Here is a 26,821-nt window from a genome sequence, read left to right as displayed (position 1 = left end):
TTATGTCCAGAGTTTTTGTTAAAAGACAAAGTTAGAGCTTAAACAAAAAGCCATCCACTCTACCCAGTAGTAACATGTAGAGGCTGTTTGGGTAATGCCTGTCTCAAGCAAGTAAATAAATATTCACTTATATCTTAAAGATAAGTGAAAAACCCCGAGAAGTAACTTATCTAAAGCTATCAGCGTTAGGACTAAAGATCTAAACTTCCTGGCAGTTGGTGTCATACAGAAATTCCTAGGACATATTACCCAAATGATTTCTGATGTGGGGGGGGGGGGGGGACTACAGAATAACTCGTAACAAAGAGACAAAAGAGATTTGGGAGATTTTGTTTGTGATACACACACAAGTACAAAATTAAAAGCAATTATGTGAGTGTTCCTGTGTATGAAAACTGGTAGAAAACTGGAACTAGCTTTCCAAAATTATGGATCAGCCAGTCAGGACTGACTGGTAATAGTATTGTATTCTCCCAACATCTGTCACAGAGCTATTATCTTCTCATGACTGCTTTCTGATGCAACTTTTGCCGATACTGCAGCAAAGTGTCCAAAGTCTCTTCCATAAGAAAAGTCAAGGAATGTGAAGTAGAGAACTTCAAAAGATGTATGTTCTCTTAAAGTAATGTTTTCTAAGTTTCTTAAAGTGATGTTTTCTAAGTTTCCCAACTATAACAAAAATGTACTGAGGTTTAAACTGTGATCAAAGAATGTGGATATTACAGAAAATAAAAATCATAATAATCGAACCTAAGATTACAAATAACAAAATGCACCAATATCTCTCCAACTTTCACATAAATTAATACAAAAACAACTATTAAAATAGGCAATACAAAACCTCAGACAGATACGAGCACCTGAGTCCTTCTTTGCATCTTAAAGTCAGATTCTATGTTTCACTTACCTCATTTCCAACTGTGTCCTTGGAAGCAGAGGACACAGTGGTACAGAAGGAATGACATCTCTTTTTTTCAAAGTGAAAATGGCATATTTCATGGGGGCAAAATCTCTCCGTGTTTTGCTTTCCTTGAACACTGCTATAATTTTTGGATGGGTCTTCAGAAAACCCACTTTTTCCAAATAATCTCTCTGTACCACAGTGAATGGAACTTAAGCTGCCTGCCTTTCGTAAAGTAAAAACACTAGTTTTTCTTTGGAATGTTATTTCTCTCTTGCTGACATCATCTAAATGTTCCTTCTTCTCTGCACAATGTGGAGTGCTGTCCTTTTCTGAAATCCTTTCCTCCAGATCACTAACTTTTACTTCTGTGTCACTGTTGTTAGCAGGAGAAGTGTCCACATGGTGAGACAGACTGCTTGCAGCACTCGGCACAAGTTTCTGTTTAACATCATCAACTACAACTTGTGTCTTCTGAGGAATACCACCTCCCAGTGTGGGGTCCAGGGTAGCAGATTCCTCCCGTACCAGTCCCCGGAGGAAAAGAGCTGGCTGTTCTTTTGAGAGCTGAATGCCACTCTTCTTCTTGCCTTCATTTTCCTCATCTGGCTCTGCTGACTTTGTATCACCTACAGTTGTCTTGATTGGCTTTCTCCTGAAATATTTTCTTCCTGGAGAGTGTTTTTTAGGGCTCAAAGGAGTTTTGGCAAGATCTAAATACTGTTCTTCTTTCTCAGCTCTTACACATCCACAGACATTCCCCATTTGATTTGCAGGAAATCACAGTTCCACAGATTCACTCATTTCAAAATCCAGGGCTTACTTCGATCTTCTAGATCAGTCTGAAAATTCCATTCTGACCTCTAATTCCTCAGACTTTGTGACCATCCTCTTCAACATGAGGCCATTTTGCTTATGAGAAAAGCACATGCAAGAAATGCCATGGCATCTTGCCCAGCTGGGTCCCTGTGTCTCATTAGACACTGTGGCTTATTTCTGGCCACCAATCCTCTTAGACAAACACTACTGCTCACTGCAAAATTATAACGCTGATAGGCTTTCGAAGTAAACGCTCCGATTTATTGTACGAGAACTCTGACCCTTTGCTTTAACTTTGTTTTCTGAAATGCAGTTACACTACCAAAGTCTGCATTAACCTTTGAAACTATTGGTGACTCAACAAATCTGAGAGCAAACAGAAGGCAAATACCCAATCAAGAGTCCTTTAAGCAAAATGTCTTTCAAATGTAGGTTTCAGAAAGTCTCTAACATATAATTTTTTTCTTAAAAAACACCAACTAATTTTGGTACTTGCAAAAACAAACAAACAAAAAAAGCTCAAAAGTCTCTGTAAATTATACTAAGACTTTTCCAAAACAACAGCCATTAAAAAACAAAAACAGAATGATTCGATAGCTGAAGGAAAGATAATAAATGCTGAATTCCTAAAATACTCGATAAAAATTACCTCTAAAATCAATCTTTTGATTGATTTTATATTATAATATTTTTCATAATTTTTATAATATTTATAAATTATATTTTTCATATTACATACTGCATTTTTCATATTTCATATTAAATTTTCATATGAATAAATTTCCAAGCCATTTTCCTTATGTGATCATTAGGATTTTCACATAAGCAAATTGATCAATTTTATGATTTGAAGCATGACATGCTCAGCCAGAAGAAACACATAAATGTGTTTCTTATACATGAATGAAGGCAGTTTAACTTCATAGGTAAACTCATATAATCGTCCCTAGTTAAATATTACGTAATTTTACTAGGACCTTGCTGTAAAAGTAGTAAATCAGTATGGGGCCTGATTATCCAAGGTATGCATATTTCTAATACTGAGTCACAGATATGGTAATAAGAAATTAGTATGGCATGACTGGACTTACGTGTAAGCAGGTATCATCTGACTAAGTAGAAAAACATGATGATTCCCATTCTCTAGGTAGTCTTTAGACTGATCACAAGATGGAACTCATTATATTTTTCTAAATAAGAATATTCAATTAAGCAGGCAAGTTAGCAATGTTGCTGATACTTGTCAATGATAGGCCTGCATGATAATTAATCATTCAAGAGAATATTAAACAATCTCCAATGGCAAAATTTAATATTCTAGAAGACAAGCTGGCAAAAATAAAGCCTTATATTTGGTTTATTTTTAATTTTATTTCAATGTCTTCATTGGCAATGGAACATTATCCACAAAAATGTAAAAGCATAATGGCTGGTATTTGTACTGGCAAGATAAAGGCACAACCACTGAAGTGCATCCCATCCACCCCTTCTTCCAGCCATGCCAAACTCACCAACTGTCCATTTCCAGGCCATCGCACACTGTTCCCTCTCCCAGAAAAAGGACCAAACTTTAGTCTCTGCCTGGTAGCTGGCATTCATTCTGCAAAGTCTATCTCTAGTATCAATGAAAATTTCCTCTATTCTTTACCACTTCCTGATCCTACCACAATACTCCCTCCCCTACATCTCTTGCTTATGTTGTGACAGATTCATCATCAGATTATATTTACGAACATTCTCTCAATAGATACAACATACTTCATTATCCTGGCATCTCTGGATCTAGTATATGGTAGTTACTGACAGAGGACTACTGTGTTGATGCTTACGCACAGACAGCCTGATTGGAAAAGAGATTCAATTTGGGATGCTCATTACAAATACTTTTTAAATAATAAATTGATCTTCTGAAATTACTTCCCTTATTTATATAAAGTATAAAGAAAAAAATAAAAAAGGCCCAGTCACTTGGAGTGAGGATGATCATCACTACTATAAAAAGACTTATATTCTTGGCATGACCAGTAAAATCATCCTAATCCTAAATTATCATAGTACTAAGAAAAGTTATTTCATTTAAATAAGAGGAACAACAACAAATAAATAAATAAATAAATAAATAAATAAATAAGAGGAACACTTTTATTTTACCAAAGCATTGTGCTGTTTCACTTTAAACAGATCTGGATCTAATTTTTAAATACTGGTGATAAATTAATTCATAGTATCTTGTCATGTGGGTCCTAAAATACACAGATTCCATAATACGTGCCATAGGATCATTAGGATTATATTACAAATATTTCCGTGGCTGGTCTTCCTTTTTCCTCCAGAACTGAAATGCAAAGAGTTTCTTGACATATAATTCTTTTTGAATGAACTTTTGCTTTAAATTTCTTCAAACTTAGGATCTAATTCCTAACCATTTACTCACATTTTGGTCTGTCATTTCCTGGTTTCTGTTCCCAGTGGCCTGGGAGTGTTTCCTCCAATGTCTCCAAGGTCCTCCTTCTAGGTAAAACTAGTACTCAGTCTTCACTTTCTCTTGCTCTTTAGCACCATTTTGTACTGCTCACCATTCTTTTCTACTTGATATTCTCTTCCTCCCAATTCAGTAACACTACTTTTTCTTGTTGTTCCATTCATCTCCCCAAATGTTTCTTTTTCTGTTTCCCAAGATGGATCTTCTTCCTCCTGCATCCCAAATCATGGGCTTTCCCCAGATTTCTGTCCTTAGCTCTCAGCTCTTCTCCACACATGCTCTTCTCTTGAATCCTCTAAAGAATTCTTCCCTCCAATGGATTCAGTGACCATTTTTATACTGATAACTCTAAGTGTATTACCTGTAGCTGACTTCCCAGCTCTGCTCACGTATCTCCAAGTGCTCAGCACACAGATACACAGGATGTCCACCAGGCCATCAAACTCACTGGGACAGTCATTTTTGTTCTTTCTCCCCTGACCAGCACCCTGTTTCTCTTGGTCATCTACTGGTTTGTTGTTTGTTTTATATCTCAGGCTGAACAGTTCAGAGTCATCTTTAACCTCTCTCCTTCACCGTCTGTGTCCTGTTGCCAAGTCCATTCCTTTCCCTCTTCAAAATGTCATCCATTGGATACAGATTTTTTTATCCCCATCTGAGTCCTGGCCTTTATCACTCCACTCAGAGAATACCACTTCAGCTTCTTAGCTTTATCTCCCTAACTACAGATCCTGCTCATTTCAATTTACTTTACATAAAATTGATAAGATTCAGTGTTCTAAAACATCATTTTTCAAGTTCAGAATGGTTAAGTGATGTACCCAATGTCATCAACTGCCATAAGTAAAGAGTCAATAGTGTCACTTAGCTCTGCCTCCCACCACAGCCTGGGTGCTTTCCTACTGCCCCACAGTACTCTTATTCTGATATTCAAATTCCAGACTCAGCCTGTCTCACAATTCTGTCGGTAATCATGGGATTGGCTCCCTGTTCCGACTGGCCTTTAATCCTTCCATGTGGGGTTTCTGCAGTTTCAAACCTGCTAGAAGTTCTGGTACCTGATCCACTGAGGACTAATTAAAGGATCCCTGAGAATACTGCTGAGGATCTCCACATGAAATCTGCTTTTAAGCCAGTTTTATTTAGTCTTAAACCAATTCTAGAAACAAAGTCTGGCCCCATGCCCAAATCCCTACCTTGCTTTAGTGCTCAATCCCCTAGTTCCCTAAGGAAGGGGTGCTCTAGTAATGGGGGCCCTCAGATCTTTAGGGTCCTGCCTCCAGGTCCTGTTACTGGATCTCCCTGACAGCAAAAGCCCAGCTGAGGGAATGTTTACCTACATTAGCTACCCTGTAGTCTGGCTGGTGACAACCTGCTTGCCTGGGTCTCTTCCAATATCCTACTGCTGCAATTTTGTTCAGCTGCCTGTTCAAGTCCTGGAAACAACCTAGACTATAATTCCTACAGCTTTCCATACCTGTCAAATTTATCCTGTTCCCAAATCATCTCCAGGTAGATTATTTTCCACCATTTCCTTACAAACCTTAAATCCCAGAAAATTTTTACAAATTAAGAAATAAGTCTTACTCCTCTCATGATTTGGTTCAAAACCTCACGGGGCACCTGGGTGACTCAGTTGCTTAAGTGTCTGCCTTCAGCTCAGGTCACGATCTCAGGGTCCTGAGATCCAGCCCTACATCATGCTCTCTGCTCAGCAAAGAACCTACTTCTCCCTCTCCCTCTGCCTGCTGCTCACCCTGCTTGTGCGCACACTCTCTCTCAAATAAATAAAAGCTTTAAAAAATTTTTTTCAAAACCTCAGCTCCTTTCTAAAGCTAGCAAACTACTCTTCCTCTTCCATGGGCCAACTGAACAGTAGTCAATCAGTATGATTTGCTGCATGGCTACTTGGGTCAGGCTCTGAGCTGCACACAGAACACCGCATAAGCAGGAAAAAGGTTAATAAACTAAAGCATGTTCCAGAGTTAGGATTCACCTTAAATCAAATAAAGATGATATTTTTCAAAATGTTATCATTTTACAAAAAAGTAAAAATCCAAATCAGCCCTCAATGAGTATAGAGGTATAGATAAATCAGTTAATAAATCTGCATTTACTAGGGACACATGGGTGACTGAGTCAGTTAAGCCTCAGACTCTTCGGTATCTGATCTCACAGTGGCGGCAGGATCAAGCTAGGGACTCCAGGTAGCCTTCAGATTTTTTCTCCCTCCCCTTCTGCCCCTCACAACTTGCATTCTCTCTCTCTCAAATAAAAAAAAAATTAAATCTTAAAAAAAAAAAATCCGCATTTACTCTCCTCTGATGTAGTTTGAGAAAGCACAGCCCTATACAAGATATGGCTACTTCTAATTCAGGAGCTCCCTTTATGATAATTATACTGCCATCTAGTGTCTACCAACAGGAAAAAAGTAGTTCTCACAGATGAGAAACTAGACTACTGATAACAACCATTCTAGGAATGAATCATAAAATGTTCAAGTATCTAAATCAAGGAATACTGTCCAATAAGCAAAAGAAATGTGTCTGCATTCTGTAAGAAGAAATCCTGGTCTTCCAACACTGAGACTGACTCTGTAAAAGCATGAAGTGGAATAAAACTCAAAATGGTGGCATGAATGCTTCAGCAAGACTCCATTTCAAACTAAGTAACCTTTTTATTCTCTTCCACAAAACTTCCCTCCTCCTCCCTTCTTAGCTTTCTGTTTCAGGAACCAGGAGCCACCATGAAAACATGATGAATGTGGCTGACTGCATATACACAATTCCTGTCCAAACCAGCTAGATCCTGTATTTCCCTATAAAACCAGGGAACCCTTTCTCCAAGGTGGCCCTGAAATTTGGAAGGACTTAGCCTGCTGCAGCCTCCTTTGCCTAGCAAAGCAATAAAGCCATCGTTCCTCTTTATAACCAAACTCTTGTATTCACATTACATATTTTGGCTCCCCTCACTGAGGTCAGTTTTTGAGAAGATTACAAGCTCATCAACACTAGGAAACAGGACACCAGGTTCACGGGCAGTATACTACTTGAAAGGAAAAATTCAACTACATCGTTTAAGAAAAGAAGCCTGAAATTTATTTTCTTCGATAGGACATAAATGTACAATTCATGCTTCATATTAACCACTTGAAAATCAGCAATGAGAGGCTAAAAGAAATGACAATTAAGAAAAATTAACCTTAACCTAAAAAAAAAATAAAGAAAAGAAAAAAAAAAGAAAAATTAAGCTTACCTGAAAGTGCAAAATTATTGTCCATATTAATCCCAAAGTCAACTTGGGATTTCCATCTGTTATGTCATCATTTCTAATATTCACTAATTTCACCTGTGTTATAATGGGAAAAAGAGATTAAGCTAACTTTTTCAAACCAGCATACAAGTTATCTTTACTTACATAAAAGCAATTCTAAATTACACAAAGAAGAAAACTAAGTGATCTGAATACCAGTAATCCTCAAAATACTATCTTACTCCTATCTCCACTCATTTTAGATTGTAAATTATAGCGTAACCAACAAGGAAAAAATAAGTGTTACTCTGGTTTTTCTTCTAGAATAAGGATTAAAAGTACTCACTTCTCAAAAGGAAAATACAACTCAAGTTGAGAATTCTTAAATACTTGAGATTTTCAAATTAAATATAATTTTGTCACTGAAAATGAGCTTTATTTTACTCTTCCATTAAGTAAAAAACTGTTCCAAACCATAAAATAGTTTAATACCTTTATCATACTTCTGTCATAAAGTGAGGGGGGGGGCTAGCATCATTTTTCTACTTAACTACCATAAATTGTTACCAAGATAAGTAAACATATACCGCTAGATATTTGGAAGGCTCAGATATAAAAATAATACTCAGACTTAAAGCTTATTAACTATCAAATTATGTATTTTCAGGTAAACACAGGCAGTAATGATACCTATCATTTACATCCTGTATATAAATAATTAAATATCATGAATTAAATACAATAATAACTAACATCTTACTTCCTGGACAAAACACTGCCAAAAACATTTCAGAAAAAGAAACATAATTAACCATCAGTCCTTCTGGAAACTTCTACTAGAATTAAGAATAATAAGGTAAATAAAAATAAGATTGAACCAATTTAAGTACTGTTTATTAGAGTTTAAAAAATAAAAGCATTTTAATGTTCATAATAAACTAAATAAATGAATAATAAAAAATAATGTTTACCTCTCCCCATTTCCCTCCCTTCCTTTTTTCCTTACTCCGTTACTAAGCAAAATGTTGCCACCTCTGATTGCTCATTGTTTTCAGTAACTTTCCATTCTCCTGATGTTTTTTCCTTTTTTCTACTAATCGAAAAAGTACCAACACTTTGGCTTATACCACTACAGTACTACAATGCCACCAAATCAAGATTGTATCCAATATGGTGCACATTCTTTAACATTTCTTCTAAAACCTCAAGGAATTGGAGACTATTGTCAGACATACTGTTTTATTTTTAATGACTTCTGATTACCCAATATTGTCTACTTATAAAAAATAAAATATCGCCTTACCACTACTAAGGATTAAAAATGCTTACACTAAAATTTTTTTTAAGTATTACATAAGCTATTTTTTATAAAAATAACTTTGTACACTAAGTATAAATAATGAAGTATTGCCCCACTACTAAGAACTGTTCATAGGCATTCTTAACATTCTGTTGCTACTAAAATGTCATTAACTTCCTAAGCAAAGCATTCCAATTCTAACCAAAGGAAATCAGTAGCTCTTATTCAGATGGAAATGTAGCCACTTATAATTCCTCTGCACTTATACTTACTATTAACTTCTTTTTTTCTATGGAGCAAATGTTTGAAAATATTTTTAAATGTTTATCTCACAAAAGCACAAATTTCATCATTATAATTCACAAATTTAACCTTTTCATCCCCTGACATGTTTCTATATAGATTTACTCAGTCACATATGTTTATATGATTATAGTAATTGAAAAACATCGTACCTGGCGTCTTTTCAAATAATCAAGTGCAATTTGTACATTCTGTAGTCTGTGAAAACGCATCCGACCTTTTTCTCTGGGCTAAGAATAGAAAAATGCAGGGTATAAAAAAACTTACAGTTTCTGGTACTATTGACCATGCTAAATACACTTATGATAATTATAGCCTATATATATATTTTATGCTCATCTTAACATGTCAAAACAGTATTTATTATTCAGATAAGCCCATTAGATTTTTTAAAGATACTTTTAATTATTTTGTATTATCTAAAATTGAATTTAAACAGCTAAGGGATTTCTCCGAATATGTTTTATTTAAACATATGCTTTGTTTTATTTAAACAAAAGGAAAAGAAAAAATACCACAGAATATATAGACTTTTTATAGTCACTATACTACAATTCTAGCCTACAGTTTATTAACTTTGGATGCACAGAATTAAATACCATTCCCCATTTTGCCTTCTTAATAAACTCTATTGTCAAGTGGGTTTTAATAATTATATATGTATGGCATGTTAATGAAAATGAGGTAAAGTAGCATGCAGTTAGTATAAAAGTTGCCAAGAGGGAAGAGAGAGTTTTACTTAGCCACGATAGAGGAAGAGAGAAAAGTAATTAAAGTCACTTAGTATATTTCCTCTTTATTTTATTTTAGCTTTTTCACAAAATCAGTTGGACTCTTAATAGTTTTACAATGCATGGGGATGGACATGATTATTTACTGTCTCAGGAAAACTAGCAACCCATAATTCTTTTCCTTCGTGCAGTTTTCCTTGAGAAGTATTACAAGTTTGCAGAAGAAAAACATAAGGAGATAGAGCTGAGAAGATGCTTAACAAAAATACAAAGAATGGAGTTGAAATTTACCACATAAAATCTTCCAAAAGGAAGAAAAGGGGAAAAAATGACAGCTTAGCTTCTCAAATATGAATAGGTTATTGAAGCCAAAGGCACCATAATGAAACAGACAGCACACTACAGAATGGAAAAATAGGTTCTATATAACAGGTAGAAATACTGTTGATGAATTTATCCACTGGATCCAAATAAAAGCACAATTTCCAATGAAATCAGGGGCACTTGGGATGTAGATGACAAAAGAAGCATATCTATCTTGCAAAGGTGGGCTGAAGTCAACTAAGTGTCTGCAAAGGAGGGCTGAAGTCAACTAAGTGTCATGAAGATGAAACAGCTTTGAAGGTTCTACCAGGACTCCAAATTTTAAAACCTTCCCCACTTATAAATAAAACAAGACATAGAAAATCAAATGTCCATCAAATACCTATTGCCAATATGACTTAAAGCATAAATTTAAATAGTAAATAAATTTCGCTAAGTCCTTTCAAATAAAGCAACAGCTGCCACATTTGAAATATAAATTCCAGGAGTGGAACAAATCTGCATAAAAATTAGCAGGCTAGTTGTCAAGATTTCCGTATTAACATAAAAGGTATATATAATTCTTTAGCTAAAATGCCATCATATAATTTAAGCACATATATTTAATTACCATGCACTGCACAGTAATACATAAATAAATTTAAAGAGAAAATATTTCTTTTGTCCAATTTTTTGGTACACACACATCCACTTCATTGTGGGTTTTGGTCCTTTCTAGAATTTCTTTAAAAGGAGCCCGAACCCATGGGTTACTTCTCTATACGTTAGCGCTCACCACACTGTAATGGCTAGGTTAGTAGAGTTATGGGGGCCGACACCTACCCCCTTATCCTCATCCTCCACATCCTCATGCTGTTCATATTCGCATGCTTCTGTTGCACTCACCAATCGTAAGGTCTTCAAAAAATCCCGCTCCCTTGGCTAATGAATATAACAGACAGAAGATAGGACAGCAAAGACACAAGACAGACCAGAAATGAAAAGAAGAGCATGAACAGAACATAATGAAGGAGAACAGGTAACCAAGAAGAGGAAGTAATGTTCACAAAAAAGGAAATGACACTTGTGGAATGGGTTAGACCATTTTTCAGAAAGCAATGTTTATTTTCTTAGCTATTTGTGAGTCTTTTAATATGTGGTTATATTATGCATCCAACCTCTACTAAGCAAAAAAAAAAAAAAAACCTGAAGGTAAAAAAGAAGCAAGAACAAAAATAATAGTTTAAGTATAGAACTGATTATATAAGCAAAGTAATCAAAGTGTTTCCATCTCCCAAATTCACACCATTTGAAGTCTGAAAATGATTAGGAATCTAACCAGAACTCTTTTCTTCAGGCAGAATTCAGAGCTCAAAAGATTAATGTAGCAAAAATCTGAACAGTGTCTACTGACAACACACTGGTCCCACCCATGTGGATGGGATTACATGTTCTTCAAACTAAATTAAGAAATGTAAAACTTACCAAGGTATCTCCAGAAAGAACTTCTAAAAGAGAGATTAAATTGTGTCCATCCCTTAAGTCTTCATAGAGATCATTCACATGTTTTCGAACCTACATAGAGAAAAACAATTTAAGTTTTGGTTCTGAACCTAGCACCATCTTTAACACTCAGACAAGAACAGAGACAAGTAAAAAACATTCCTCATCTGGTGTTCATTCTTGCAGTGATGTTTTCACTAATTCTCTCATTACTTAAAAACCAAATTTAAATTTAAAAAACAAAAACTAAAAAAATAAAAGTAAGCTGCAAATTAATAACTCCTAAATACAAACAGAATTGTTCTATTCTTAACATACTAAAATTAGTATAGGTTTGGGCAACTACATGGAGTTACAATTTTTTAAATACAGGCAATGGCAATGACCTTCATGATTCCTGGTATAACAACACTCAGGGCCACTTTAGCAGGAGGACCAATTTTTACCCCTCCCCTCTACCTGAGTTGTTTTTCCTATTCTTTGTGCCACAAGATCCAGGATGCCAGAGATATACACACTCCATGCTTCCAAAATCCAGAAATATAAACTAGGTGAAGGGTCCATAAGACTCCATATACTTACTATTGAAACTTCCTATGAATCTACACTTATTTTAAATAAAAAGTTTTTAAAAATTCGTATGAATCAAGTTAGAAGACCTCTGCCCAAACCTTCCTCTGTACAACATAAACCTTATGACAGAGGGTTTTTATAACTATGTTAACACCAGCACAAAGTTAACACTTAAGCTATAATAGCTTCTTCCTCCATTCCACAGGCCTGAGTTAAGCTTGTGATTTCAGAGCACAAACCGTCAAAGATTTCCCAAAAGCTTTGTTCAGTCTGCCAACTAGGGATATCTCCTGTAAATATCTGGCCTACTGTAAAGTTTGTGCTAGAGAGACAAATGTCAAAGCAGGCTATTAAGATGGCTATTCCACAGTGGGTTGGCATGTTTTCATTTTCTCACCTTTTAGTGATTCCAGGTTATATTACTTTGTGCTGCTCTCATGAAAGTAGCCAAGGAAGTGGTCTAGAGGCAGAGACCAGAATCTCATCTACATCACACACAGGGCACATGCCCTATATGCTTGCCAGTTGGTGTAGTAAACTCTTACTCTTAAAGGTTTTGTACACATGAATCAAACCTCTTTGCACTTCCAAAATGTCAAGTGAATATACAGTACAAAATAATAAAAAGATCTAAAATATGATCAAATCTATCTGCATACATAACAAGCAAGACAAGGCCTAATGTAAACCAGAAACAAACTTTTAATGGTTGAGCTTTTCATCCTAAAAAATTTTAAATGTCATTAAATTCTATTATCTTAAATTGACTATATACATGTTTTGTAGTTTCTTTTATTAATGCCAGAAAATATTTTTTAATAAGGATTTTATTTATTTATTCATGACAGACAGAGAGAGAGAGAAAAAGAGACACAGGCAGAGGGAGAAGCAGGCTCCATGCAGGGAGCCCAATGTGGGACTTGATCTGGGAACTCCAGGATCACACCTTGAGCTGAAGGCAGACACCCAACCGCTGAGCCACCCAGGCATCCCAATGCCAGAAAATATTTTTGATTAATGAATAAAAATTTCCTTAAGAGTTCCTATGTGTTTTTGCCCAAATCATAGAACTTTCAATATTCAATTAACTACTTATGCATCATTAACTATAAATAGTATAAGTATTAAACAGGCTCAATAGCTCTAAATAACTGCTAATATCAATAGCACCTATTAAATGGTAACACTGAAAGTGAGTCAAATTATTAAAACAAGTGTCCTATCTCCACAGAGTGACATTTTATTTCGATTTCCTAATTCCCAAGAAACATTAATTGAATCATTGGTATCACAAGATAATGATACAACAGTAAAATAAAGTTTAAAAAATACTTTATTTTCCCTTAAAAAAGAAAAAAATACTTTATTTCCCTTAAAAAGAAGAAAAAGAAAATAGCATAATACATTTTAGGTAGTCCTAATTTAGAAAGCTTATAAATATTTTTTTAAAGTTATAAAGTGATTATCCTATCCATTAGAATATTTACTTTGGGATATCATTAAATGATAATCCTCTCAAGTCCTTAATTATATTTCAGAGACAAATACATTTTCAAGGATCTTCACAGGAACACATCTTCATGCATGACACATATGCATACAGATAAGCAACTTAGTGAAGTGAGTACTAACCCTTTTCTACTCACATGTTAGAGCACTATAAGAATTCTCTTAGTCCCATTCCAAAGCATGAGTTTAATTTATAAGGCTAAAGACCTACTTAAAAAAAGGCAGAGGAGCAATTCTTATAAATTTCTGTACATCAGTACATCTAAACCTATGTACTTCTTTGTGTTATCTCCAGTGTAACTGGAAAGCAGCCTAACTGTGAAAGAGCCTGAACTTAGATCACGTTTATATAAACAATATTATATAGTTCCTGATCCTGAATTAATCTCTCAAAATAAATTACCGTATGGTATAGGTCTGACATCCTCAGCACACTATCAGGATAAGGCCTCTGATGACAGTAACTAACATGCAGTGCTGAGAAGTCTGTGCTCTCCGGTCCACTGTACCCGCCCACGCCCTGCCAAAGCCACACTTCAATCCACATCCACTTCCTATGTCATTCTCACTCCCAGACAGTTAAAGATGAAGTGTGATTCTGAACACTTATTTCATAGGAAGGCAATTTCACAACTTGCCTTGCCAGACAGAACTAAACTTTCTTTCTAACATGAGGGAAACATTCCAAAACCAGGTGTAATTTTTCATCATATTTATGCAACAGTAAAGAAAAATGAAATTAGGCATGTGTAGAGAAGGATAATAATATTATTATGTCATGCAAAACTAAGTTAGGTTAAAAAAAAATGTAATAAGGGAAAAATAACGAGGAGGCCTGCGTTTTAGTATTGCTTCTACCACCGGTCTCAACTAGCACCAGCAGCCTCAACTCTCTGGGAGTCCATTTTCTCATCTGCAAAATAAAACTTTAAACACAAGGCCTCTAGTTCAAACTGGAGAAGAAAAATTCTATTATCTTAAAATAAAATTATCATTTTTAAGAAGCAGTGTAGCAACTAAAAATATGTAGAATGGAAAGCTATTTTTTTAGTCTTATGCCTTAATTTCTTAAGAATTTTAGGAGAGGGGCACCTGGGTGGCACAGACAGTTGAGCATCCAACTCTTGGTTTCAGCTCAGGTTGTTTTCTTGGGGTTGTGGAATCAAGCCCTGCATTGGGCTCCATGCTCAGTGTGGAGATGGCTTGGGACCTTACCTGCCCCTCCCCCAAAATATGTAAATAATTTTTTTTTTAAAGAACTTTAGGAGGAAATATAGGAATAGACTAATTTAACTTCTGTAATGCCTGAAAAAATCCTGAGGCTTTGCTTATCATGTAACAATACCTACTCTTCCTGTCTCAAGTGATTATTCTAAGGGTTCACAGAAATACTATAATTGAAAAATGCTACCCAACTGCAAGATTCCATTATCATTCTCTTTATCATCCTATGTGAAACAAATGTTACCATTCTGAACAGTAATAAACACAACAGTGCCTGGCTGGCATGTCAGAAGAGCGTGCAGCTCTTGATCTCAGGGTTGTGGGTTCAAGCCCTGTGCTGGGTGTGGAGATTATGTAAAAATAAAACCTTAAGGGGAAAAAAACAAGTTACAAAACAAACAACAATAAATACAAATACATACACAATGAACTATTACTAAGTATCTGACCCTGTCTGTGTGCAAGTGCTTTATAAATATGGTCTCATTTTCCTCACTACAAAAAAATGGGATGAAAAGAATGTTAATTAACAATTAAAAATCAGCAAATCAGCATTATGGGGAATAAGTGCTAGTGGATGAAATGAGTGGAAGTAATTGAGATTCTATAGAAATATCTGATCAAGTGACCAATTTATGAAGAAAACAAAAAAGAATTAAATACTTAAACTGACACAGAAAAGCTTTTTATTTTGTCCTAAGTCTGAGTCATAGACACTTGACCTGGTAACTTTCCTTCACAGATGACTATACTAACTGCGAGCAGTCTTAACCTTCCGCTTCAATTTTTAATAAAACACTCTTTCTTCTCATTTTGGAAATTTTCTCCCTGTGGGACAAAAGTCTGTCTGAATAAATAGTGCTGGGGGAAGTGATGAGCAAAGTGAAAGCATTCTGAGATACTCTGGGATTAAATTATATAACTTGAATTACATAATAAGGATGAAGCATCATTTTCTGTATTTCATACAATTCTCACAGAATTTTGCAGAGCTTTATAAAATATGTGCACTGCACTGCATCTGTATTTCACCCCTAGAGGGCACTAATCTTTTGCTTAAGAAGGGTCTCCTAAGGAAGGAGACTTCCTAAGGAAGGAAGATAAAGTACAAAATAGGGGGGGAGGGCACACGGGAGAGATATTCTATACTAGATGCTGGTGATGATGATACAGGCAATTTACAATTCATTTTTGAGAGAGAATAGATTATGCCAGGTCCATATCATCTAAATGGTTTAACTGATCAAAAAAACTACTGTAAAAATTGTATTTTGTCAACTTATAATTGTTTGGCTTTTCATTAACTAAATCAAATTTAACCCTGAAAATAAGATCATATACCTGCTTATTTAAGTAAATATTTTTAAGACTGCCTTTCTCAAAAGTCTGATTTTGTACTGATTGATGTGAACCAGACAAATTCCACAAAAATTTTACTTCCCATATTTAAACTTATAGTTACCATGTTGTTGCTGTTTAGTTCAGGTCACTAAATATTTCCTGAGCATCCATTTATGTTGGGGTATCATTTAACTTCTAAGAGTACAAAGATGAAAAATAAGAGAGTGCCGTGCCACTTCTTGAAGCCTGCAGAATGGGCTGACAACCATACAGAAATGAGCTTAATGTTCCAAGGGGAGGGAAGAGCAAGAACGAAGAAAAACATGCAAGCTGGCATGCAACTAACTGTACATGAGTTCCAAGGAAGGAAAACAGCCCTGAAATCAGTGAAATGTGAGGCAGAAGGTGAGGCAGGAAAAGGTGATCTGGGAGACCCAGTAGCTTTACATACCACTTTAGGAAGCTCAAATCTTTTTCTAAGCAAAGAGAACCACCAAAGGCTTTTAAGCAGAACAAGGACCCAGTATCTCGGACCAATATAAAAGCTTCTTTGTAAAGTATTATCTTAAACAAAAAGAAATAAAGTATTATCTTGCACAAACCTAAATCACAGATAAAGCTGCTGAGGGTCAATCTATACACAATAATGGAGGAAAGTTCTCTCAGAAAAAAGCAGAGAGGGCATTCCATCCCTAAATCTTGGGTAAGATGCACACATGCTAGCACTGCAAAGAGCAAAATACCAGCCAGAAGCAGCATTCACAGCCCTCTTTTAAAGCAGTCCTACATCGATCTAAAAGATGCAGTATTCTGGAAAACAACTAGCTATCTTTAGAAAGGAACATAAATAATAAAAGAAGGCTTGTCCCAAATAGAATCGCCTCACAGACTACTAATTGGGTGAAGAGAAGGGGGACAGTTAGCTTCTCAGTGAAAACTAGGAATTAGAATGTTTTACAATGCATTTTTTATTTACTTCAAACAAATACATTCATGAAAAATAAGCTACCACATTCTCCTGGGAAAGCTCCTTAGATATTCTAGTTCAAAAAAATAATAATAACAATCTATATAGTACCTTCTCAATTACTGATGAGTAACTGATGCTTTTACAATACACAGAAATGCTTAAAAACAATGGATTCTCTTGAATAGTTATGAGACAGGGAAACCAACCAAAGGATCTCATTAAAGAAAAAGCTGTTTTTTTCCTTTGTTTCTTTTCCTGCTTCTATTATTGCTAATAAGACATGCATGCCCCTCTTACAAATACTTTAAAGTATGTCTTCCTTATTTATAAAGGTCAAGGAGTTAATCATTTCTCTTTGGAGTCTTCTAGCCCAAGTCCCCTGGGGCTCCAGGGCATATAAGTGACTTGTGGAAGACACTTGAGCACTCAACCTTGTTCAACCAGTTCCTGGATGTCTGCTAGAACATGTAAGCCAGACCACCCAACTCAATAAGAATTCCAGGACTCACCCACCTTCCCATTTCCATCTCTCCCACCCCTGCCAACACCAGGAGCCTGGCTGGCTCAGTCAATGGAGTCTGCCACTCTTGATGTCAGGGTTGTAGGTTTGAGTCCCGTGTTGGCTACAGAGATTACTTAAAAATAAAATCTTTAAAAACAAAAAATTCTAGGGACGCCTGGGTGGCTGGCTCAGCGGTTGAGCATCTGCCTTCGGCACAGGGTGTGATCTCGCGGTCCCAGGATCGAGTCCCACATCAGGCTCCCTGCATGGAGCTTGCTTTTCCCTCTGCTTCTATCTGCCTGCCTCTCTCTGTATGTGTCTCATGAATAAATAAATAAAATCTATAAAAAACAAAAAAACAAAACAAAAAACAAAAATACTCCAGACCCCTCACAAAGATAAGACTCCTGGTTCCTTTTCCTTTCAGAGTCTCCCAGACACTCTTGTCTGTAGCTGCTCTATATGTCCTCAATAAACTCTGCTCTTACTTCCCCTTGGTTCCTGTCTGACTTCCATTCTGAGAGAAGTCAAAGACTCTCTTAGCTGGTCCTGCAGGAATCCCCGCCCGCCCCCCGCCCAGTCCTCAGACCAGCCTGACTGCATCAGTAGTCGCTTTATCTGAACAGTGTTGTTTACTTCAGCATTATTTCTTCAAGAGTTGTGAAAGAATAAAGCTACAGCTTAGAGTCTACCGAAATTATTATAAATTCCAAATTGGTGCCAGTAAGTATAATGGGGTGGTTGTGCTTTTTTGTAGAGAATAGGTTAGGTCATCATCAAGGTCGCACAAATTCATCTCCTTTACTGTTTTATAAAACTTAAAATAAAGATAGTTGTCATACATTTTAAGGTATTAATGAAAACAATAAGGAAGAGCTTAAAATAAATCACTATTGGTTCTGGGCAGTACAAACAATCTGTTCTTTGACAAAGTTCTTTGTCAAAGATTTCTCTTCTAATCTCAAGGTAGAACATTAGGTGGTTAAATAATATAAAAGCATTTTATTTTACTAATAAATGTTTCAAGATTTGGAACAGTTTAGTCTTCACTTATGTATTTTTTATAGTCTCTTTTGTACAGTTTAACTATTGTCATAGGAATCTTTTTTAAAGGCTCTTTCAATATTTAAAATTTTAAAAGCATGTAATAACTATTTTCTGTAACAATCTGTTCTGGCTTTGGGACAGCTGATTCTGGTTTGGGTTAGTTTGGGTTTGACTCCTCTACATTTCCTTCCATTCTTCCCTTTAAGGGAAGACAGAAAAAAAAAAATCTGTATTTGTGTGTTTTTCTCCATTAGCCTTCAGATCTTTGATCACCTGCAGATCTTAGATCAGATTGTTTGCAGAGCTATATAGCTCTTGTGCTGAGCAATTACAAATATTATCACTGAAAGAGAAAAATGAATTCAAAAATCAATTACTCTGCATATTTTTTGCATCTGTCCACTGTTTTTTGTAGTTAATTTTTATTAAAGACATGTTCTAGATAACCTCCATACTACAATGTCAGATAAATAAGCACTGATTTGTAAAGACATCAGCATTATCTATTTCATGTAGTCTTTGGAGGAAGGGTTCGTTTTTGCATTATTTTAACTGAGACGAAAGGATGTTCCTGTCCAGCATCTGTCACCAAGTAAAATCCAGTGGTGTTTGACAGGAGGATATAGACGTTACCTTTTAGAAGTTTTCAAATATCCTCATTAATTATATATTTCTTTAAACCATTTATGACTTAAAAAAATCATGGTAAGAGCTATTCTATCAAGAGCAGCTTTCAATAATAACATAAGGAAAAGAGAAGGAACCAATCATTGGCATTTTTCTTTAAAACTCTATGCCCTCCCCCCCAATAAAAACAAAACTCTACGCCCAACATGGGGCTTGAACTCACAATGCTGAAATCAAGAGCTGTATGGCCTACCTCCTGAGCCAGCAAGGAAGGCATCGCTAATCAATGGCATTTTATAATCACCTCTTTCCCATTTACCTTCTCACAATTTGAGCAAAAGAAAGAAAAAGCTGAGAAAACTGGGAGAGAGGATCATAATTGTTTAATACTTCTAATGAATAATAAGCTAGTTAATGAGACTGCATTTTTTTCATTAGAAACTAAATTTTGATGTAAATGTTAATATGTAACTATAATAATAATAATAATAATGTATTAAGACAAATAATGACAGCTAAGTACATTACTATAGTAGCTGTGTGCTACATGTGTTCATATGTGCCAAGTCCTAGAAAACATAATTAGACATAAAATAAGCCTGTTTAACCTAGGTAGTCTGTAACTACAGCAGCAAAGTTCTGTTCTTTACCACCAACATTTCGAACAGATTCCACCATATTTTCAAATCTGGGCTTCTACTGAAAAAGCCTTGAAACAGAATTGCGCATATTTTTCAGTAAAAACCTGTAAACTTATTTTTAAAAATTTGTAACTAGGGGCACCTGGGTGGCTTAGTTGGTTAAGTCTGTCTTTGGTTAAGTCAGGATCCCAGGGCCCTAGGATAGAACCCCACATCAGGCTCTCTCCTCAGCAGGGAACCTACTTCTCCCTCTCCCTCAGCCAGCTGCTCCCCCTTGATTGTGGCACTCTCTCTCTGTGTCAAATAAATAAATAAAATCTTTTTAAAAATAAAATAAAAATTTGTAATTAGTTTTATTTAAATTACAATCATGATCAAAATTTACAATTTATTGGGACACCTGGGTGGCTCACTGGTTGAGCTTCTGCCTTCAGTTCAGGGCATTGTTCCCAAGGTCCTGGGATGCAGTATATCCCCCCATCCCCTCATCCCGTCCCCTCCCCACCCCCCACAGCGCTCCCTACAGGCAGTCTGCCTCTCCCTCTGCCTATGTTTCTGCTTCTCTCTGTGTGTCTCTCATGAATAAACAAAATCTTTTTTAAAAAATTTATAACTTGGGCAGCCCTGGTGGCTCAGCGGTTTAGCACCGCCTTCAGCCCGGGGCCTGATCCTGGAGTCCTGGGATCGAGTCCCGCATCGGGCTTCCTGCATGGAGCCTGCTTCTCCCTCTGCCTGTGTCTCTGCCTCTCTCTGTGTTTCTCATGAATGAATAAATAAAATCTTTAAAAAAAAAAAAAATTTATAACTTACTCAAAAAAATCTGTATTTCCTCAATAAATCCCCACTTAATGACTTTGGTAACGTTACACCAATGTCCTAAGTCAGGTTCAGAATAATTACAAGAAATTGGTGATGCATACAGGTAATACATTAAGTTCCCATATGAAAATAAAGACAGCTCCTGGGATACAGAAACATATCAGTCATTTGCCCCTTAATGCCAAGTCACTTCATCTGACTGATCTTCTTTCTTTTTTTTTTTTTTTTTTTTTTAATGATAGTCACAGAGAGAGAGAGAGAGAGAGAGAGAGGCAGAGACATAGGCAGAGGGAGAAGCAGACTCCATGCACCGGGAGCCCGACGTGGGATTCGATCCCGGGTCTCCATGATCCCGCCCTGGGCCAAAGGCAGGCGCCAAACCGCTGCGCCACCCAGGGATCCCTGATCTTCTTATTCTTAACACCTAATATCAATTTCAAAGAAACTTTAATCACAGTTGGTAAATAGACAGAATCACTTGGGGGGTTGGGGGAATGGGAAGGAGGGTGTCTGAAGGAAGCACTGCAGTGTGGGGGAATGGTAGGATTCCAAAGTAAGAGCTTTTAACACTGAGAAGGCAGCAGGAGAACTTTGGGCAGCTGATAAGTGGGGAGAGGAGTTCAGGAAAGATACAGGGAAATGACAAAAATGTCAACTACTTCACAATTCTGATTAAAGTGCTGGTTGTGGCACCTGCTTACTGAATACTTTTGAGTTGAATCATCTCTTTTGGGGCATTTGTCAAATGCCCCATAGGGTGTCAATGGCTGACTTCTTATATAGTATTTCAACAATTAAGTAGATACTTGCCCCCAAAAAGAGTTGTCCTCTCTCCTGTGGAACCATTTAAAATACCTTTTACTAGACCATATTCTAGACCATATTCTTACACCATGCACAAAAATAAATTCAAAAATGATTAAGAACTTAGATGTGAGAGCTTGAAACCATAAAAATCCTAGAAGAGAGCACAGACAGTAATTTCTTTGACATCAGTTATAGCAACATTTTTCTAGATATGTCTTCATGGGCAAGGTTAAAAAAAAAGGAAAAATAAGCTATGAGGACTACATCAAAATAAAAAGCTTCTGCACAGCAAAGAAAACATCAACAAAGCTAATAGGCAACCTACTGAATGGGAGAAGACATCTGCAAATAGCATAGCTGATAAACAGTTAGTATCCAAAACATATAAAGATATTATACAACTCAATGCCAAAAAAAACAAAGTCAATTAAAAATGAGCAGAAGACATGAACAGACATTTTTCTAAAGACATACAGGTGGCCAACAAACCTATGAAAAGATGCTCAACATCACTTATCATCAGGGAAATGCAAGTCAAAACCACAATGAGATATCACTGCATATTTTCAGAATAGCTAAAATAAAATACACAAGAAATAACAAGTGTTGGTGAGGATCTGGAAAAAAAGGAACCCTCATGCACTGTTGGTGGGGATGCAAACTGATGCAGCCACTGTAGAAAAGATTATGGAAGTTCCTCAAAAAATTAACAATAGAAATACCATATGATCCAGCAATTCCATTACTGGGTATTTACCCAAAGAATACGAAAACATTAATTCAAAAAGATATATGCACTCCTATTTACTGTAGCTTTATTTGCAATAGCCAAATTATGAAAGCAGCCCAAATGTACACACACACACACACACACACACACACACAAATGGAATACAGCTCAGCCATAGCAAAAAAAAATGAAATCTTGCTGTTTGCAACAGCATGGAAGAAGCTAGAGAACAAAATGCTAAGTGGAATCTAAGAAACAAATTTAAAAAAGGGATAAACCAAAAAACAGACTCTTAACTACAGAGAACAAAGATATGGTTACCAGAGGGGAGTAGATGGGAGGATGGGTGAAATAGGTAATGGGGATTAAAGAGCATACTTTCCATGATCAACAGAGTAATGTACAGAATTGTTGAATCACTCTATTGTATATCTGAAACTGATGTAATACTTACTGTATGTATGTTAACTATACTGGAATTTAAAGACTAATAGAAAAAATTTAAAAATACTTTTTACAACACAGCTATTTCTATAAAATAAGTACTACCTCAGCACACACACACAAAAAATCAGAGAACCAACTGATCCTTCAAAACGTAACTTCATCTACTTCCTAAATGATGTCTAGCATGGTTCTGCCAATCCTCAACCAAATAGTGAGCCACTTGCTGGAATGCTTGTCATATGAGTCAGGCTCTAGGCTGGGGAAGAAGCAAGGCCCTCACAGAGAAGGCTGAGTGCTAGGCGAGTAATAAAATCCACCTCTGTGGATAAGGATCCATGGGGGGTGGAGCTGGCAAGTGCAAATATCTCCTGGTCACAGCATCATGTATACTTCCTGGTGTCCCTTTCAGAGCTCTGAGAGAGAGATACCAAGGAAGGAATGACACAAGTGGTTGCTTCATCTCTTTTTAAGTATCATGGGCTGGAAAATCTATGGGGTCTCTCAGTAGCATATTTTATAGTTTTAAGGCCTTTACAATACTCATACTTTGTATATAAATTAATTCATTCTTTAAACATAAGCCCATTTCCTCAAGTCCTTACAAACAAACCACTGAGAACAACTGGCTGTATCCTCTTCATTAAACCTTTGAAATAACCCCGAATTGCGATTAAGACAACTGTCACAGGGAGATGAACACTGAAACTATTTTTAAAGACACCCCCAGGATGAGATTCCATCCCTTTGCTACAAATCCATGCTAATGCTTAACACCTCTTCCCTGTTTAAAAAAAAAAAAAAAAGTTTCCTTAAATCCAGATGAAACTCTTACTCCCCAGTATAATGATGTACATTTTCCAAAATAAAACCACTGTAAAAAAAAAAAAAAAACACTGTAAAACTATTTATGAAACTGATAAGTTTGGATAGAGTCGAAAACACAGGTTTATTCTATTAATTCCCTAGTTAAAAAAAAAACTGACAGATGTTTTATCGACTGTTGTTAAAATCAAGCTCTGCAACAGATCTGTATCTTCTGTAGGAAGATTAAACCTTTCAAAGATAAATCCTTAATTTCTTCAAATTGATCACAATTTTGCCAAATTTCTAGAGTCCATTTACTCACCCAAGGCCTGTGGACCACAAATACTCAACAACTAGTCCTCCCAGATGTTCAGGACCCTAAGAGAGGCTGCACTGCTGCATTTCTGTCTCATAGTGAAGCCTAAAATATAAGTGTTGGCGATTTTCTCCTCCCTCCTCAGTTCTGAGCGCTCAAGCCCTCCCTCTCTGTCTCTCTTTCTCTCTCTCTTTTTTCTGAGTACACACACTCTCTCTCTCCCCCATTGGAGCCTGATGCAAGGCTTGAATTCATGATCCTGAGATCAAGACCTGTGCTGAGATCGCGTCAGATGCTTATTAACCAACTAAGCCACCCAGAAGCCCCAGCACCCTCTTAAATTAACAAGTTTCAGCAAGAGTAGGCTTGAGCCAAGTAAGATTTAGCAAATCAGAGGCCACATTTCTAAAGGTGAACTATGGGACACAGCTGCGGGTGTACTGCAAGACACAGGTCTCAGTGCCTGAACAGCTGTGGGTGTACTGCAAGACATATAGGTCTCAGTGCCTTAGAGCTTCACTTCTAATCCCAAGGCTAAGAGAATTTGAAAAGAAGTCAGTGGAATGCTTGAGATTGCATTCTCATTACTACCACTGTCATATCTATCTGCTTGTACTCATGGTATTCCCTCTACCCCAAAATGCTACTTTATTCCCACTCCTCGTCTGGCTATTGGAATCTTACTTTTCCTTCAAGGTCAAGCTTTAATGCCACCTAGACTGAGAAAGCCTGCACTCATATATTCCTTGGCACTCATTTATTCCTTGGCTGATTCTAGAACACCAATCATCATTTTCCTTACAGAATAGTTTTAAGTACATGATATACTTAAAGATAAGCCCCTTAAAAGGACAGGGCTCTGTCTTAGGTCCTCATTGTAAATGTGTCATCCTTTGCACAGTACTTGCCATATAGTAAATATTCAAAGAAGGTTTGTTCAATAAATAAAAGATTAGTCATTTGCACTTGCCTGTGAACACAGTCATGCCCTCAGCTGTGGGCCCTTGAATGCCTGTACAGTTACAGGAAGAAAAGAAAACCTCAGAAAACAGATTCATGAACTCCATCAAGCCACTTCCTAGCAGGGGATCTGTCTCTGCCCCGAGGGCCTATCATGGCATCTATGAGAGTTCATACCTGGCATCATGTCCTATCATACAGTTGGAGCTAAAATGCTGCTGAATGACTAACACAGAGAGGAGAAATGTCCATCTTGGCACAGCAAGCTTCTGTTTTTAAACATCCATACCTAGAGGATCCTCCTGTTTTACATCACTTGGTATAGCTTCGGCAGTACCATAAGCAATATCGCCCCACCTAACGAGTTATTTTCCCATGCCCATCTAAATTAGTCTGGTTATTTAAAAAAATAAATCGGATTTATTCAGATAAATCAAATTTCAAGACTGAATAAATAATCTTATAACAAAATGTTTTTAATAAAAATAGACATATACATCACTGAAACATAATAGAAAGTCTTGAAAAAGAATCACATATTTATGGTTTTTGACAAAAGAACAAAAGCAATTCAGTGTTGAATCTTTTCAAACTGATACTGGGAAATTCAATATCCACATGCAAAAGAAAAAAAGAAAACCCAATAATAAAAGGGCATACAACCCAATTTAAACATAGGCAAAGATCTGATAGAAATTTTACCAAAGATACACAAATGTGCATTAGGTATATGAAAAGAGGTTCAACATCATTAGAGAAACACAAACCACTATCAGATGACAAAGCATTTCATACCCATTAGGATAGCTAAAATCAAAAAGAAAAGACAGTAAGTGCTAGAAAAGATTTAGAGAAATTAGAACCCTCCACATGGCTAGGGGAAATATAAAATGGTGCATCGAGGGCAACCCGGGTGGCTCAGCGGTTTAGCACTGCCTTCGGCACAGGGCGTAATCCTGAAGACCTGGGATTGAGTCCTGCGTTGTGCTCCCTGTGTGGAGCCTGCTTCTCCCTCTACCTGTGTGTTTCTGCCTCTCTCTCTCTGTGTCTCTCATGAATAAATAAATAAAATCTTAAAAAAAAAAATGGTGCAACGACTCTGGAACAGTTTGGCATTCCCTAAAATGTTAAACTGGATTTATCATATGACTCAGTAATCCCATTCCTAAATAAATATCCAAAAGAAATGAAAATATATATCCATACAAAGACTTGTATATTCATGTTTACAGCAGCATTATTCATAATAGCCAAAATGTGGAAATAATCCAAATGCCACTTAACTGTTAGATGGATAAACAAAATGTGACACAACCACAGGATGGAAACACAACTTGCCAATAAAAAGGAATGAAGACATATGTTACAACATGGATGAGCCTCAAGCACATTGTGCTAAGTGGAAGAAGCCAAACAAAAGAACACACGCTATATGATTCTATTTTTGTGAAATATCCAGAAAACATGAATCTTATTAATACAGAAAATATATCAGTGGCTACCTAGGGCTGGCGAGGGGGTTAAGGAGAGCACAGGGCAAATGGGCACAGGCTTATTTTTTGGGTGATGGAAATGTTCTAAAATTTTGATTGTGGTAATAGCTGCATAATTCTGTAAATTTACTAAAAGCCATTCAATTATACAATTAAAATCAATGAATTTTGGGGCACCTGGGTGGCTCAGCAGTTGAGCGTCTGTCTTTGGCTCAGGTTGTGATCCGGGGGTACCAGGATCCAGTCTCGCATCAGGCTCCCCACAGGGAGCCTGCTTCTCCCTCTGCCTATGTCTCTGCCTCTCTCTGTCTCTCATGAATAAATAAATAAAATCTTTAAAAAGGAAAACAAAAACAATTTTGTGCATAAATTTTATGTCAAGAAAATCTGTTCTGAAAAATATCTTAATCACACTCC

At 36.5% G+C, this 26,821-nt stretch overlaps 1 protein-coding gene across 30 annotated transcripts in view; it reads right to left on the bottom strand.

The window, feature by feature from the left end:
* DST (dystonin) overlaps positions 1-26,821 on the bottom strand; it is a 480,723-nt gene that overhangs the window by 208,800 nt on the left and 245,102 nt on the right. For 14 of the 30 annotated variants that reach the window (XM_072832505.1, XM_072832530.1, XM_072832528.1 and 11 more), the window contains 3 exons: positions 11,577-11,666; positions 9,210-9,287; positions 7,458-7,550 (listed from right to left, as the gene is read on the bottom strand). In XM_072832505.1, coding sequence (XP_072688606.1) covers positions 7,458-7,550; positions 9,210-9,287; positions 11,577-11,666 — 261 coding nt within the window. Of the gene's footprint in view, positions 1-907; positions 3,673-7,457; positions 7,551-9,209; positions 9,288-10,934; positions 11,034-11,576; positions 11,667-26,821 lie in introns of those variants that run through there. The other 16 variants (XM_072832497.1, XM_072832507.1, XM_072832502.1 and 13 more) reach the window with 3 other exon arrangements.

The sequence above is a fragment of the Canis lupus genome, chromosome 7, assembly GCF_048164855.1.
Source record: "Canis lupus baileyi chromosome 7, mCanLup2.hap1, whole genome shotgun sequence".
Classification (NCBI taxonomy): Eukaryota; Metazoa; Chordata; class Mammalia; order Carnivora; family Canidae; genus Canis; species Canis lupus.
This window is presented reverse-complemented; position numbering and strand designations above follow the sequence as displayed.